General features: G+C 31.5%; 1 protein-coding gene across 1 annotated transcript; it reads right to left on the reverse strand.

Moving 5' to 3' along the window:
• Nucleotides 1-4613: 4613 nt before the first annotated feature.
• LOC133870392 (CBL-interacting serine/threonine-protein kinase 5-like) lies at nucleotides 4614-7023 on the reverse strand. Its single transcript, XM_062307505.1, has 2 exons — nucleotides 5927-7023; nucleotides 4614-5503 (listed from the first exon to the last, which is right to left on the reverse strand). Exons 1-2 carry the CDS (start codon nucleotides 6681-6683, stop codon nucleotides 4911-4913), a joined length of 1350 nt encoding a protein of 449 aa, XP_062163489.1. The 5' UTR covers nucleotides 6684-7023; the 3' UTR covers nucleotides 4614-4910.
• Between the last annotated feature and the right edge of the window lie 8720 nt (nucleotides 7024-15743).

The following is a 15743-nucleotide window of genomic DNA, read 5'->3' on the forward strand; positions in this document are numbered from 1 at the left end:
TTTTTTGGGATTTTGGAGACGGTCTCTGGATCGGATTTCCTAATTTCTCGGCCTCTTAATGGATACATAGTTGTGTACACTATAATCTCAAAAATTTTATAGTCCTTTTAATTGAGTGGACCCTTGATTATTTATTTATGTATTAAATTATATCAGAAATTTTCTTTTCCTTACCCCGAAGGGGGTAGTAAACTATTGGACATTTATGCGGTCACTAATTCATTTGTGACAAAATAAATTTAATTTACAGTTGAATACACCCTAAACTTCCTGGAAGGAAGAATAAGGTTGGTGTTGAAGATTTACAAAACTGGAGCAACTTTTTGGCGGCTTTTGGCAAAAACACATGAGAAAGTCTGTCAAAAGATTAATGCTACTCATTACACTTATTTATCACATTCATTTTATATTGGCTAACATGACGTGTTTTAAGTGACTTTTCATGTTAGAGCACTTATAATGAGCTCTTTATATTTGGTTTTTTTTTTCTGAATTTTTAACAAAATCTATAAAAACTGGCATTTAACAAGTTCTTTATCAAATGTGTATGTTTGTTAGAACCCTTCAAAAAAATAAATAAACAAATAAAACATATGTTAGAAACCTATTTACATTTAAAGAGCCAAACAAGTAAATGTTATCATTTTTTATATATTTTTTTTTTTAATTTTTGCATTAAATGCTTCAAAACGTTTGGCTTGAATTGAATAGAATGTATTAAATGCTTTTGACAGTTAACTTTATCAATAAAGAAATAGTATTTATTTAAAGTATAGAACATTTAGAGAGTTTGTTGTTTAATAGTTTTAAAAAGTAATTAGCTAAATCAATAAAAGTAGATTTTTAGAGTTAAATTTGAAATAATTTTAAAGAGCTCATTGTGAATGTTCTTAACCACTTAAAGGAAAGAGAACTGCTATTTTGCTTTATCTCAGTACACTCAGCTGACGTGGCATGCTTAATCCACCATTAGATCAATTTTAATTCAAAAAATAAGAAATGAGGTATTGAGTATATGTTGGGATAATGCAAAATAACATTTATCTATAAAAAAAAAATGAGTGACAAGAGTAATGTTACTTTTTACACTCATTTATCACAATCATTTAATACCGACTAATATGACGAATGATATCCAATTACTTCCTTAAAGTGGTCATACCAACCCATAATTAGGATCCTCTCAAATTTTTTGCTCGAATTTGAAAGAACTCGAGCATACGATTATGAGAAATCGCTTATAAAACCCACTTGACTAGATTAAGTAGTTGAAGTCGTTGGACAACCAAAATTTTATTTTATAAAATGAATCTCATAAATAACCATCTCTTAAGAAATGACCAACCACCTTATCTAAAAAAACAAAAGTGATAATGAATAATGTTATTTTTCATACTCATTTATCGCAATTATTTAATACCGACTGATATGAAGAAAGATAGTTAATCACTTATTTAAAGTGGTCATACCACTTTAGGATTAAGATCCCCTCAAATTATTTGTTCGAATTTGAGAGAATTCGAAAAGACGATTATGAGAAATTTTTTATAAAACTTACCTAACTCAATTAAGTAGTTGGAATGGTTGCACAATCAAATTTTATTTGATAAAATCAATCTCATAAATAACCATCTCTTAAGAAACAACCACAACCTTATCTTCACAAAGTAAATAATACTATTGATGCCGGTAGAGTAGTAGATGTGGTAGGTTAAAGCTTCTCAGTTTATTATTATTATTATTATTATTTTATAGATAATGCTTCGTAGTTAATCAATGCAGCTTAAAACATACTCAGCACCTTTTCAGTTTTCACCCTGGTGGATACACGTGTCTTCCGAATCTGCTTCTAAGCCCTTCTTCTCTTCTCTTCTCTTCTCTTCTCTTAGAAGAAGCTCAGAGGCCCCCCCCACCCCCCCCGTGTATTATTTATAATAAACTTTGTTGCTAAAAGAGGAATTAAAAATAACATGAATCTGCATCAATTCCAATGAAGATGGGAACTGAACAAATTGATAGATCTTTCTTATCTTCTCCGGATTGGACGGGAATTTGTTGACAAAATTGCCGCATGTTCGTGTTCCAAATTCCAATGAGATAGGGCTGTCTAGATTGTGTTCATCTGTTCTTGGAGTTACAAGACTTTGGAACATCTTTTTTGTCGTCGTTATTTTTTATTTTAATTATTAGTTTTTTAATGCAAATTTCAACCGATTATTTATTTCACTTTCTGCTGTTTTTTTAAACATTATTTTTTAATATATTCTTTTTATTGTAAAAGTTGGGAAAGAGAGAAGTAAATACGAGAGAGAAAAGAAAAAAAGAAAAGAAAAACTAAAATGTATTACAGTAGACTTTCGGTTAAATCACAACTTATTCTAATTATTTAAGCTAATTTAATTATTTAATGATGGTTGAAAATTATATCATGAAAATTTAAGTTTTTCTCAAATTTAAATATTTCAACTTTTCCGTTATTTTTTCAATTATTTTTTTATCCTGCATTGAAAAGCTATGAGTTTTTTTTTGTATATTTTATAAGCATTTATCTTGCTCTTATACTATATTGGATTTGAGTACACACATGCTAGTTGTGTCATCCAGTACGCACATCGCATTGCACGCATAAGCTTATTATTTTTTTGATATGTACAACTGTTATTTTAACAGTCATATTTTTGAATATTTAACTATTTTTTCAACCGTCAGAAATTACATTTTCTAATTGCTTTTTCGACAGTCAAACTATTTTTCAATAATTAGAAACTGTAATAAACTGCTATGTAATTTATAAAAATATATTTTTTTCTACATATTTTAGTGATCTTTTTCCTTCTCTTCTTCTTATTATCTGTTGTTACATAATTTATTATTTAGAATAATGTTCATAATTTGCGATTTACACATTGCATTCGGGCAGTATTGTATCCCTAGGATAAAATTGTTGCATTCCCTTTTGCAAAACTTATTGTATAAGTGGGAAACAATATTTGTTTAAGAGACAGATTAATATTCGTCTTATTATCTAAGAGTTCAGTGATTTTTTGTACAATTTTTTATTTTGCTTTCATTAATTTCTGTAGTTCCATGGACTTATTTCTAACAATGAATACTTTAACATTCTCTGTCATGTGTGGGTTTAAATTACATTTTAATAGGTGAGGTCTAATACGTTAAATATTTAATTCAAATGGTGGTGACAAGGTTAATGAATACTTTTAAGTTTTAACATTTTTATATATAAAAGTTTACCGTAGCAAAATGGATGGAGATATTCAATTTTGAAGCATTTGAGGGAAGAATAAATTGAATGGCTATTAAGCTTATTATAAACCATGAGAAGGATCTGTTGGACATACTCTCACTTGCTCAGACAGATAAATTTTATAAAAACTTAATTAATTGTAATTCGAGCGATCAATTGCAAACAAAATCATGTGGGATCCTGCTTTTGTTGCATAAGCCAGGCTCCTAATCTTGTTTAATTGGCTTGATTACAGGAGAAAACTTTTTCCGGGAAACCAAACAAGAATTTTGACACACACAAGGTTTGGCAGAACTCGGAAAATTCCGACCGACACGTGTAAAGTTATTTGTAGTTGGATGATGTACCAACCGAAATAATTTCATGATGATGACTGTTCCAATATCTCTTATTTACTTTGGGGGAAACTAGGTTGGCCCACGTCTAATTGGATTACATGACCTGTCCTCTAACGGATGGATTGGGTTGCACTTCGGTCAGAGGAATTCGGTGCAGCCTGCCCGATAGGGCTTCGATGGACCTATTTGTCCAGACAGATGCCCGGCACCACTTGGGTCAAATGGGTCCCAATAGTTTTTCAATTGGTTGTTCCAATAGGCTGTAATTGAGGTAGTCAATCACCATATCGGTTACGTTTGATTTGGAAGATAAAAAGTTTGATTTTAAATTAAATTGTAAAAAATAATTGTTTTGAAATTATATTTTTAAAAAATTTGTGATTTAAAACGTAAAATATTTATTTTTTCAAATCGCAGACAAGTTTATTTGTTTTGAAAACGCATAATTTTAAAAGTTAAACTGTAATTTGCCAAATGCTTAACTGCGTTTTTAAAATCGATATTTTTAAATCACTTTTTAAATCGCAAATTCAAACCGACCCTTCAAGTGAAATAGAAATGAATTATTTGGTTAAAATTTTATTTTGTTCAATTTAACCATGTTCATAATGTTATGTCATGTAAGATTTTTAAATGAGATGACAATATGCATATTCACCAAATATATAATATTATATACACAATTAAATTTATGAAATAAAAAATATCAATAATAAAATGGTTCATCTAATGAATCACTAGCTCCCACGCTTACAAAGCATAATGTACAGCGCAGCATTGATTTCCGCTATTAGTTGAAAATTGATAGGGAAAATGCTGAATATCACAGATTCTTTTCCACTGGTTTTTCTTCAAAAAAAAATGTGTAGGGGTTGAGTTTGGATTCCATATCTTTGGGTCCGCTTTCCAAAAGAATATAATAAACTGTCCGTACTGTATGCAAGAGAGCACCCAAACCCAATTTTCTCGAACAAAGAACTCTCGTACACCTATTCGAACTACCAAAATACTTGTCCGAACAAGTGGGATGAAACTCACGTATAATAAGATTTCCGTCCATTTGGATCGCTTCTTTCATATCTCCCAAACCAAACAACATTCTCAAGGAGAACATGAACGTAATTTGTATAAAACCTTGTCATCCTTTTCACTCCATCACTTAATTTGGCAATCACAACCCTATATACAAATTATACAAAATTTTTTCCAAAACATTGAAAAGGAAAAAGAGCTAATGCATGTTAAAAGATCTTGTCTTCGTTTGTGTCTCTGTGGCTATGGAACAAACATGAAAAACAGGGGATTAATCATGATTGCAGACCATAACAATCACATTCTCCACCGCTATCATCCTTACCGTTACACATACTGTCGCCTTGCCATGTCCACACGATGTCTTTCAAAGCAGGCCTGACATCCTCTTCAAAGAACTTTGTGTACTCCAAAGTGTCCCCGGAGGACTTGGAGAACTCCACAATGGCAACCTCAGGGGCGACCTCGAAGATCTCCGCTGTGATAGCGAGCCTCCCACTGCGGCCCTCCGTTTGGGCCTCCATCCTCACCTTGAAGTCCTTCACCTTCGCCACCCGCAAGCTCAGCCCCTTCGCCACCGCCTCGATCTTCGCCAATATTTCCGCCACCCTACACTTGGACGTGAACATGGACCCCACCTTCCGCTTCTTCTCAAACAGGCTCGACAAGTCGAACCCGGACGACATGGAGGATATGAACTCGAATGCGTTGAAGAACTTGGGCGTTTTCGGAGACTGATCATCATCACCAGTCAACGACAGCTCTACTTGCATTGTTTCTTTGACCATTGCAGCCGTTCGGACAGGCCTGGCGAACCCTTTGCGGAACCAAGGTGTGCGCATTATCGCCGGAATCGTGATCCGACTACCTGTTAGAATATAAATTAAATTATTATTATTTTTTTTTTTTTACGGTTTAAATTTTTTATAATAAATAATAATTTAATGTTATGTCAAAATATAAAAAACAGTATTTAAGAGCATTCTTAATGAGCTCTTTATTTCAATTTTCTCACCAAATCAAAAAAGTCAACTTTAACAACTCTTTATAATCTTATTATTTTTGTTCTCGTCATAATTTCATTCTAAATTTGGCTCACAAATTTTTAATATTTAGATAAAATAAAAAAATATTTAGAAATTTTGGTATATAAAGTTGGTTAGAAGTGATAGATAAAATAAGAAAAGTAATTGTTTAGCTAAAATTTAGAGAAAATTTAGATTAACATGATAAAAATACTGAGTTTAAACTATGTTTCGTCTCTGTAATTGATTTTGAGATAATTGATTACCTGGGTCGGTGACAAGGAGCTTGGAGACCAAGCGCCGGGACTCGCAAGAGAACCACGGGGGCAGCTCGAAATGGCCTTTGAAGATCTTGGTGTACATGTTCATCAAATTCTCATCTTGAAACGGAAGAAACCCAGCGAGAAGAACGTATAAGATCACCCCACAGGACCAAATATCTGCCTTGGACCCGTCGTAGCCCTTCCTCTTCAAAACCTCCGGGGCGACATACGCCGGGGTGCCACACTGCGTGTGGAGAAGTCCGTCGTTGCGGAGCTGCTCCGGCAAAGCGGAGAGGCCAAAGTCCGATACTTTGAGGTTCCCGTTCTCGTCGAGCAACAGGTTCTCGGGCTTGAGGTCTCGGTGCGAGACGCCTCGGCTGTGGCAGAAGTCCACCGCGCTGATCAGCTGCTGGAAGTATTTGCGGGCGTAGTCTTCTTTAAGCCTCCCCCTGGCGACCTTGGCGAAGAGCTCGCCGCCTCGGACGTACTCCATGATGAAGAAGATCTTGGTCTTGGTGGCCATGACTTCCTTGAGCTCCACCACGTTGGGGTGGCGGACCAGCCGCATCACCGAGATCTCCCGCTTTATCTGCTCCATCATCCCCTCATTCTTCACCACCTGATCCTTGTTTATCACCTTGATCGCCACGCTCTCGCCGGATGCCATTTCCTTGCCGTAGTAGACCTTGGCGAAAGTCCCTTTCCCCAACAGCCTTCCCATCTCATATTTCCCAAACAATATATTCCTCTCCTCCTCCATAGATTATTCAGAGAGCCACCCAAATCAAAAAAGATAGATACTGGTATTGGAATTTCTTAAATTTCTCAGCTTCAGCTTCGGTTAATTTGGAAACAAAACAAATTTTGGGTTTTGTTTACAATAATATTGGACGAATATACCGTAAAGGAATCCAAGAAAGTACAGAAGAGATGCAAATCTCAAAGGATTCCATCCAGAGGGTTACTGAGAAAGTCGTTTATATGTGGGAGATTTGGAAGATTTTGGAGATTTAGAGTTGCGGAGGCAGAGGGAGCACCTAGTTTTTTCCTCGGGGCACACAGGAAGATGTATGAAAACAGTTTCAAAATTTTAAACGGGTGAGAACGACTGAGAACAGGACACGTGCTTGGGGGTTACGAAGGAGCCTCTATGATGATTTAATTTAATTTAATTTAATTAAAGCTTTTCATCTTCAACCCGACGGCTGCTTCCCCTGTTTTCCGGCGCTGCTCTGTTTCTTTTTTATTATTATCACCTTTTTTTTAAAAAAAAAATAATAATTATTATCATTGTTTTAGCTATCACTTCACTATTTATTTTAATTATTTACATAATTACATTCAAATATTTTTTTTATTTATTGAGATGATAAATAATGTTATTTATTTATTTTACATTTTGGGGAGTAAATAATATAATAACGCACCAAATTTTTCTCTAAATTATTGAGTCCCATACAAATCTTTTTAGCCAAATGAAGAGAAATAAATGCTCGCAATTAGTGGTACTCTACCTAACGAAAACACGGTTTTATAGTGATTTGGCCCTACATGAGAGTAACTGTCTAACTGATGGCTAATATTGAGTAATTAAGATATTGATTACTTTTATTTCCCTAACTGGCTTTCTTTCTTAGTAAAATCTCTCTAGTTTCTATTGATTAATTGATTGCTTCATTGTTCTCTATCTATTTGTTTCCTAATCCTAAATGGGCATCTAGATCAGAACAAGTGTCCCGTTAAAACACGTGTCTTATAACAACACACAAAAATATGTCGTTTAATTGCAATGATTTTAATTGTAATTGAGACTGAACTTTGGTCGAATCCGAAAAGGATTGTGCTTGTGTTTTGTGGAAAGTGATTAGGATATATGCACATTTGCAAGCATGGACCACAAATACTTTAATAATACGGTAAAGTCTTAATCACCTTTTTTAAGAAAAAATAAACGAAGAAAAATATTTGGTGTCCCACTCTCTCTTATTCCAATCTTATTTACGTGGATTAATAATATTGTTAAAAAATTAAAATTCCATTACATTCTCTCTAATATTTTTTACATTATTGATTTACGTATACAATAATAAAATAGGAATTAGACATCAAGCATTTCCCATAAATGAATACCATGTTTTGAAAAGCAATGACAAAAGATGTGCACAATGTACGTAAAGAAAGAAAAAGAGAGAGAAAAAAGAAAAAGAAAAAGAAGAAAGAATCATTTTTTGTTTATTATTTCATTACTTATTATGTGATTACTTTCCATTTTTTTACTTGAAACTACAACAAAATGTAATCTTTGTTTTTTTTTTTCCGAATTTTGAAATTCTGATATTTAATTTACATTAAATAAAAAGCTGTGCATAATGTACAAATATAAAACAAAAATATTAAAGCCGAACAAAATAAATTCATATTTGTATAGATTCTTAATTGACGAGGCTCTAGTTGAAATTGGTGTGGAAATATAAGAACAATGGTTGATTTAAGGATAAATTGATAGTATTATATCAATATAATAAGATAATAGCAGGATAATAATATGGTATGTAATATTATTCGTAAAAAAAAAAATAATAATAATATAATCAAATCTTTATTTTTGTGATATAAACAAAAAAAAAGAAAAACATATTTTAAAAAAGTATTAAGGAACAGAACAAAAATACAAAAAGATATAGCGATAGACTAAACAAATAATTCCATAAACAAACAAAATATTTGTCACCATCATCTCGGTTGTTCGCTGGTTGTTTTTGCTGCCTGGCCACGTCATTATCTTTTGTTGCGAAAGATACTCTAAAAGAAAAGTCGTCGCATATGACTATGAAGAAGAGACACACCTGCAAGGTCGAGGGGTTCGACCGTTCGAGTGTTATATATATATATATAATTTTTTTTATAAAACATAAAAAAAAAAAAAGGAGAAAACAATTTCATGCAACTATTAAGAATTAGGAAAAAGTACATATAATTCTCGCAAACTATAAAATTATTGTTAATGTCCATTTCAAACTACTAATTATATCAATCTCCTCTTCTAAACTATCGAAAAATGTAAATATTTCTCGTAATGACAAAAATACCCTTCATAAAATTATTTTAAAAAAAAAACTAAAAAATAATTTCAAAAAATCTAAAATAATAATAAAAAAAGTGATACCAAAAAAATAATAATTAAAAATAAAAACGTGTTTTCTTTTCTTTTCTTTTTTGTTTGTTTTTTAAGCTTTTTTTTTTAAAAAAAAAAAATCAGTTATTTTTTCGTTTGTTTTTTTTTTGAAAAAACAAACAAAAAAAATCTTTCTTTTTCTTTTTTAATTTTAATTTTTTTGAGTTTTTCCCTTATTTTTTAAAAAGTTATTTTTTTTCCCCGAATTTATGAGGACATTATTATCTTATTGATAATTGAATAATAGTTTGATGGAGATATTTGTACTTTTTTCTAAAAATTACAAAGACGTACAATTCTATTTATTTAAAATAAATGGTCAAGATTTTCCCACATCACCCATCTTTAAGGGAAAAAAAAAAAAAATGAATGAGACGTGAGAAGATGAAATTTGACTTTCTCTTGTCGTTAATTACAAGTTGCGAATTATATTAAAATTGAGATAATAATTAAATGGTTGTCTTATGTGGTATTTCTTGTTAAATTGACTAAAAATTACTTTGGAAAATTGGTGACAAAATATTTGAGTTGTCAAAATGCAACAAGTTCAAAGTCGATTTGAATTGACTGCCAATTGGCATCTTGCTTTGATGCACTTCTTTAGTTTTCTTTTGTGCTTCTTGTTCTCACCTTGGCAAATTATTATAACATATCTATAATTAGGATAAATATAAATATATACTCCATGAACGCTTCATTTTTCTTTTATTCTCTCATTTTTTCAATCCCACTTCTAACTCTTTACATCTTTTGAATTTTTCATTTCACTTATTTAGTCCCAAATTATCTAATCATTTTTGTCGCATCAATTTACATATATTTATTTATTTATTTATGTATTTTTATACCACCTTGTACCCATGATGGGGGGAGCGGCCACCCCAAAGCAGCGAGGTAAACATCAAAGAAGACAAATTTTGTAGGGAAAATTATACTAACTCTACTGAGTTGTTGTCATTTTTACAATTATCTTCATAAACTTAAAAAATTCTCTACTTTGTTTATTCATCAAATTCTGTTAAGATTTTCCTTTATATCTTGTAAAAATTTTCAAAATATTTATTTTTTTTTAAAAAAAATAAAAATCAAAGATTCGTTCATGGGCATTTTTGTAAATTTCGTTTAATCCTTTCAATTCTCTCTCTCTCTCTCTCTCTCTTTTTAAAAAAAAATTATAAGAATTTTCACACTCCTCCGTTAGAATTTAAGTTATTTAACAGAAAATCTTAACGAATGAATGAAATTAAAAAAAAAAATATTGAAAGATAGATACATTAAATAAAGAGTTTTTGAAGTTTAGGAGATAATTGTAAATATAATGAAAGTTCAGAAATGTTAAATGAAGTTTTTCTAATTTTATTTATTTATTACGTTTTGTTACCATTATTTATTTTGATAGATTAATTAGTTTAAAAGAGAAATCAGACAAATAAACTTGTCCAATAAATATCATTATGGACCATTCAATCCATGGCCCACTTTTATTCAACTAAAATCTTCATTAGTGTTAATAAACAAATAAATGTCTTGATACGGTGGTTCTGGAGACTTCGATCAACTTCATTTATTCGGGTCGGTCCCATTAGCCGCGTTGGTGCATGCATTATCAAACATATCACTAAACCCGGCCTTCTTTTTAAAATACTCCTATTTTCTTAAAAATTTAATTTAAAAAACTAAAATCAAAATAAAAAAAAAATATTACAAATGAAATTGAAAATGTTTTATTTATTTTTTATATTAATTTTTTTAAAAAAATAAGAATATTTTAGGAAGAGTGATAGAAAAGTTGCATTTTTTTATACATCAAACAGTCACACATGTCGCTTTATAAGGTTTTTATTGAAAATGATTGATAGTTTACAGAGCTTTTTTATATTTATTCATTAAATGTTACAAAAATTCCAATAGCTTAGGAGAAAAAGACTTTAATTTCTCCTACTGCAAGATTCATCTAAAATGCTAAATTTCTGTAAAATTTGGACAATCAAATAATAAAAAGGGTTAAATACATATTTGCCCCATATGCTTTACGACCTTTATTTTTTGCCTCCTCATTTCACTTTTTATCAATTTTGGTACCTGTGGAATATGAAAAGATGGAAATGGTACCTCCGTCTGATTTCCCGTCCAAAACTAATGTCTACCCACGACATTTTCTGTTATGTTGTTATTTGGATGTTGTTGGAAACGATGTGTAAAGAATTGGGTTCTGGGTTTCAAATTTTTAGGTACCCAATGACGTAGGTGGACGTTAGTTTTGGACGGAAAATCATACGGAGGTACTATTTCGGTCTTTTCATATACCACAGATACCAAATTTGATAAAAAATGAAACTGAATGGGCAAAAAATAAAGGTCGTAAGGCACATGGAGCAAATATGTATTTAACCCTAATAAAAAATTCCATCTTCTCCCTTGGTTGAAAGATCCGCGCCGTCGTGCTATGATTGCTTTTTATGCAACTCATACTTTATCATATAATATGCGTTTGTATTTAGATTTCTTTATAAATTATGCATCTTTATTCTTTTTCGCCGGCATGTCGTTTAGTATAACTATAACGAATATATATATATATATATGCTTTTTTGAGCGGTGGATCTTTGATAAATTCCAGTACGGAAAATATGAATAGAAAAACTACAACTTTCCTTTTTATACTATTTTGTTAGGGTATTTTTATACTGACATGTCAATTCGTTTTTAATAAAGAAAAACTACAACTTGATTTCTTTTTTTTATTTTTATTAAAAAATATATACAAGATGTCATGTCAGTATAGAAAGACATCAAAAGAACACTAGAAAGAGTTCTAGGATTTCTCATACCAAGTATATTAGGATAGTGTGTATCTTTGACCTAGGATGGATCTCAAAGATGTCATTTTATTTTTGGCATCAAATATGTCAATTTACAAGACTTGTTTGCAGGGCCGGCTTAATAGATTTTAAGGCCTAAGGCAGCAAATTTGAGTGGAGCTTTTTTTATATTCAAATATTTAATTTTTTCCGAACGGCTTGCAAAATTTATTTTTGTTAGGCTACATTTAATTTCAACATGTCATATTTTGTGTTGAACTACATATTATTCTTTTTATATAGAATTTAATTTACTTCATTCTAAAAATTATTTTAAATGATAGCTTAGTCTTAGTTTTAAGTTCATGTAAAATTATGAGTTTAATAACTGTTTTAGAGGTACAATTAATATAACATTCTATTTTTCTTTCTTTTCCTCCTTAATATATTGAAATTCAATTATTTGTATTTATTTTTTACAGTAATTGAGGTCTTGATTAAAGAGCATTGACTATTTTTTTTTTGTCATAATATTCTTTTTTACTATAATTGGAGCCTTAATTAAGGAAGGAGCATTTACTAATTTTTTTGTCATAATTAGGGCTTTAAATTTTATTTTTTTATAAAAGGAAATTTAATTATATTATTAATATTTGGAGCCTTATTTAATTGAGGACTTTAGACGATTGCCTATAATTTGCCTAGCCTATGAGCCGGCCCAGCTTATTGGTATATGGAGAAAATACAAATAAGCGTTGTTATGATCTTAAGTGTCTCATATAGCTTAAGTGTAAACTTATTCATGTATATATAAATTTTTTGGCTCACTCTCTTTACAGTTTACAAGCTAGTTTTCAACAGTGAGTTATACCTAAATGAGTAGGTTAGGAAAATAAAAGGGTAAAGTCCACATACTCTTCTCAAACTACCACCCAGGTAATAATGTCCCCCCAAACTACCAAAAATTGTAAATGTTCCCCGAATGACGAAATACCCGTAATAAAATAACAGAAAATACTAAAATTCAAAAAAAAAAAAAGTAAAACTATAAAAAAATTTTAAAAAATTAAAAATTAAATACATAAAAACGAGGGGGTAGCCAAATTTAAAATTAAAATAAAATTAAAAAAAGTTTTTTTTTTAAATTAAAAATTAAGAAATTAAGAAATTTCTCTTTTTTTTTAATAATTTTTTTTTCATTTTTCTTAATAATTTTTTTCTTTTTTTGAATTTATTTGGTATTTTTGTCCTATTAAAAGAATTGTAAGGTTATTTTTATCTTTTTTGCTTGCCTTTTTGGTAATTTGGAGATGAAATTGTCTTAATTAAAAGTTTGAGAGATATATTATTAATTGGGTGGTAGTTTGAAGAAAATATGTTGACTTTTCCTAAAATATCACCAACGACGTCGCTTTAAGTATATTTAAAAGTCTGGTTGTGTTCGAATTGAAAACGTATCCTACCCATATTTCAATCCCAACTTCAAATTTTTTTTTTGGAAATATTAAAATCCTTTCAATATGTGACTCGCAAACCCAACATGCACAGATCGAAAACAAGATTGAAATTCAGAATTTTTTATTTTTTTATTTAATTTGCTCAACCCTAGCAAAAATCTACCTGAAATACTCCGAAGTCTGATCGTAGTACTCTCCAATTCCAATCCATGTTATTGTCAAGTCATCATCATTGAAAAAAAAAAAAAAAAAAACCCACTAATGAAACGAAGACTATATGAATCCAACCCATATGATGCATGTTGTTGACAGCAACGCTTGGTTGACAAATTACCCATTATGAGCAAGCATGACTTTGAAAAGGTCCACTGACTCCGCTGCTTCAATTATTTGATATTTACATCATGATCATTGATAATTTGATGCATAAGCAACAGTACTTAATTTGGTGCATATATATATATATATATAAAAGCGGCGGATTTTGTTCATTATTCAGCCTTTTGCTGCATCGGGAAATAGAGACAAATACACGGGAAATGATTTACCGTCCCCCAGCAGACTGATTTAATAAAAAAATATTTTTTTTAATCAAAAACAGCTTCTGATGTCACATCAGAAGCTGTTTTTGATTAAAAAAAATTCATTTAAATGGAAAGTGCTGGGCAGGGGCCGGTTGGTTTGCCCTGCCTATCACTGCTCCAAATACACACTAATTTGTGTTGAAGTTGTTTTAAATATACATAAAGCCATTTTGGCAGCTCAAAAGCTTGAAATTTGAATGCCACGCCCACTTTGCAACCGCGCGAAAGCATGCACGATCCAAAAGTCAATTAATACGCGCTTCTTTTGAGTTTGATAGTTCTCGGGAGTATTTAGGTCGGGCTCACCATTTTTTATACCACTTTTATGAATTCGATATGAAATTAATAGATTAAGGTTTAGTGTGATTGGATTCAAACCGAGTTGACTTGATTAAGCACAGATAATAAGCGAGTCAACATGTTTAACCCGCATAACCTGTATAAATTTAAATCAGATTTCAACTCCATCTACTTCCTATTCTTAATAATAATTGTTGATGCTTAGTGAGAAAGTTTAATCCTGTTATATGTTGGAATGTGATTTTTTTTTTGGGTAATTACCTTTTCCCCCCATGAACTACCGGCCAATGTCATTTTGCCCCCACGAACTACCACTTCGACCAAAAGAGAGCATCAAACTACTATTTTTACACACTTTGCCCCCTTCTGTCAGTCTAATTCATGCAAAGACATAAATGCCCTAACTCAATTTTAAAAATGACTGAAATACCCTCATTTAAAAAAGAAAAAGAAAAAAAAAGAAAGACTGAATGAAAGGGGTGGCTGCCGCCACCCCTGAGGTGGCCGGGTGGCCTGCGATCCACCCCCAGAGGTGGCTCCGGCCACCTCTGGGGTGGCTTGCGGCCACCCTAGAAATGACCTAGGGTGGCCGCGCGGGCCCCCCAGGTTCTGGGGAGGCTGTGCGGCCACCCCTTAGGTCGGGGTGGGCCGCGAGCCACCCCGAAAGCTGTGGCCACCCTAGAAATGACCTAGGGTGGCCGCGCGGCCCCCCCAGGTTCTGGGGAGGCCGTGCGGCCACCCCTTTTCCTTCAGGTTGTTGGTTTTTTTTTTTTTTTTTTTTTTTTTTTTTTTTTTTAAATATATTAATTTTAATATTTTTTTATTAATTACTGTAGAGGGTATTTTGGTCTTTAAGTCAAAATTAACGGTAAAAAATGGCATATTCCATCCAAAATTAACGGAATTCCTGACGGAAGGGGGCAACGTGTATAAAAATGGTAGTTTGATGCTCTCTTTTGGTCGAAGTGGTAGTTCGTGGGGGCAAAATGACATTGGCCGGTAGTTCATGGGGGGAAAAGGTAATTACCCCTTTTTTTTTTTTTTAATTATTGGTATGTGTTTGTTTATGTGGATGAACTCTTTTTTAATAAGTTTGATAGATGAATATAAAATTAGACTGCAATATTATTTTGATTGTATATTGTACTGAGAAGTCGGTTTATGTTTATTAATTATGGTTACAATAATTGGATATCGATTATTAAATTGGTTGTAGTTTGGTTTAACGGTTTGAAAACGTGCGGTTTCACTTGCGTTATTGAAAGTAGGATTTTTTTTATTTTTATTTTTATTTTTTCATTTGCAAATTGCACTGAAAAACGTAGATTTTTCTATTATTTCAAACTCACATTTATTTTTTTCAAACACACTTCTAAATTAATCACCTTTTCCGATTGTGTTTAAAATTGAGTGTTTAATCTCGAAGGAATTATTATTATTATTATTTTTTTTTTTAAGGATTCGAGATGTTTTGTAAAGTGTTTGATAAAAATTCATTGGTGA

Source organism: Alnus glutinosa, chromosome 6 (genome assembly GCF_958979055.1).
Source record: "Alnus glutinosa chromosome 6, dhAlnGlut1.1, whole genome shotgun sequence".
Classification (NCBI taxonomy): Eukaryota; Viridiplantae; Streptophyta; class Magnoliopsida; order Fagales; family Betulaceae; genus Alnus; species Alnus glutinosa.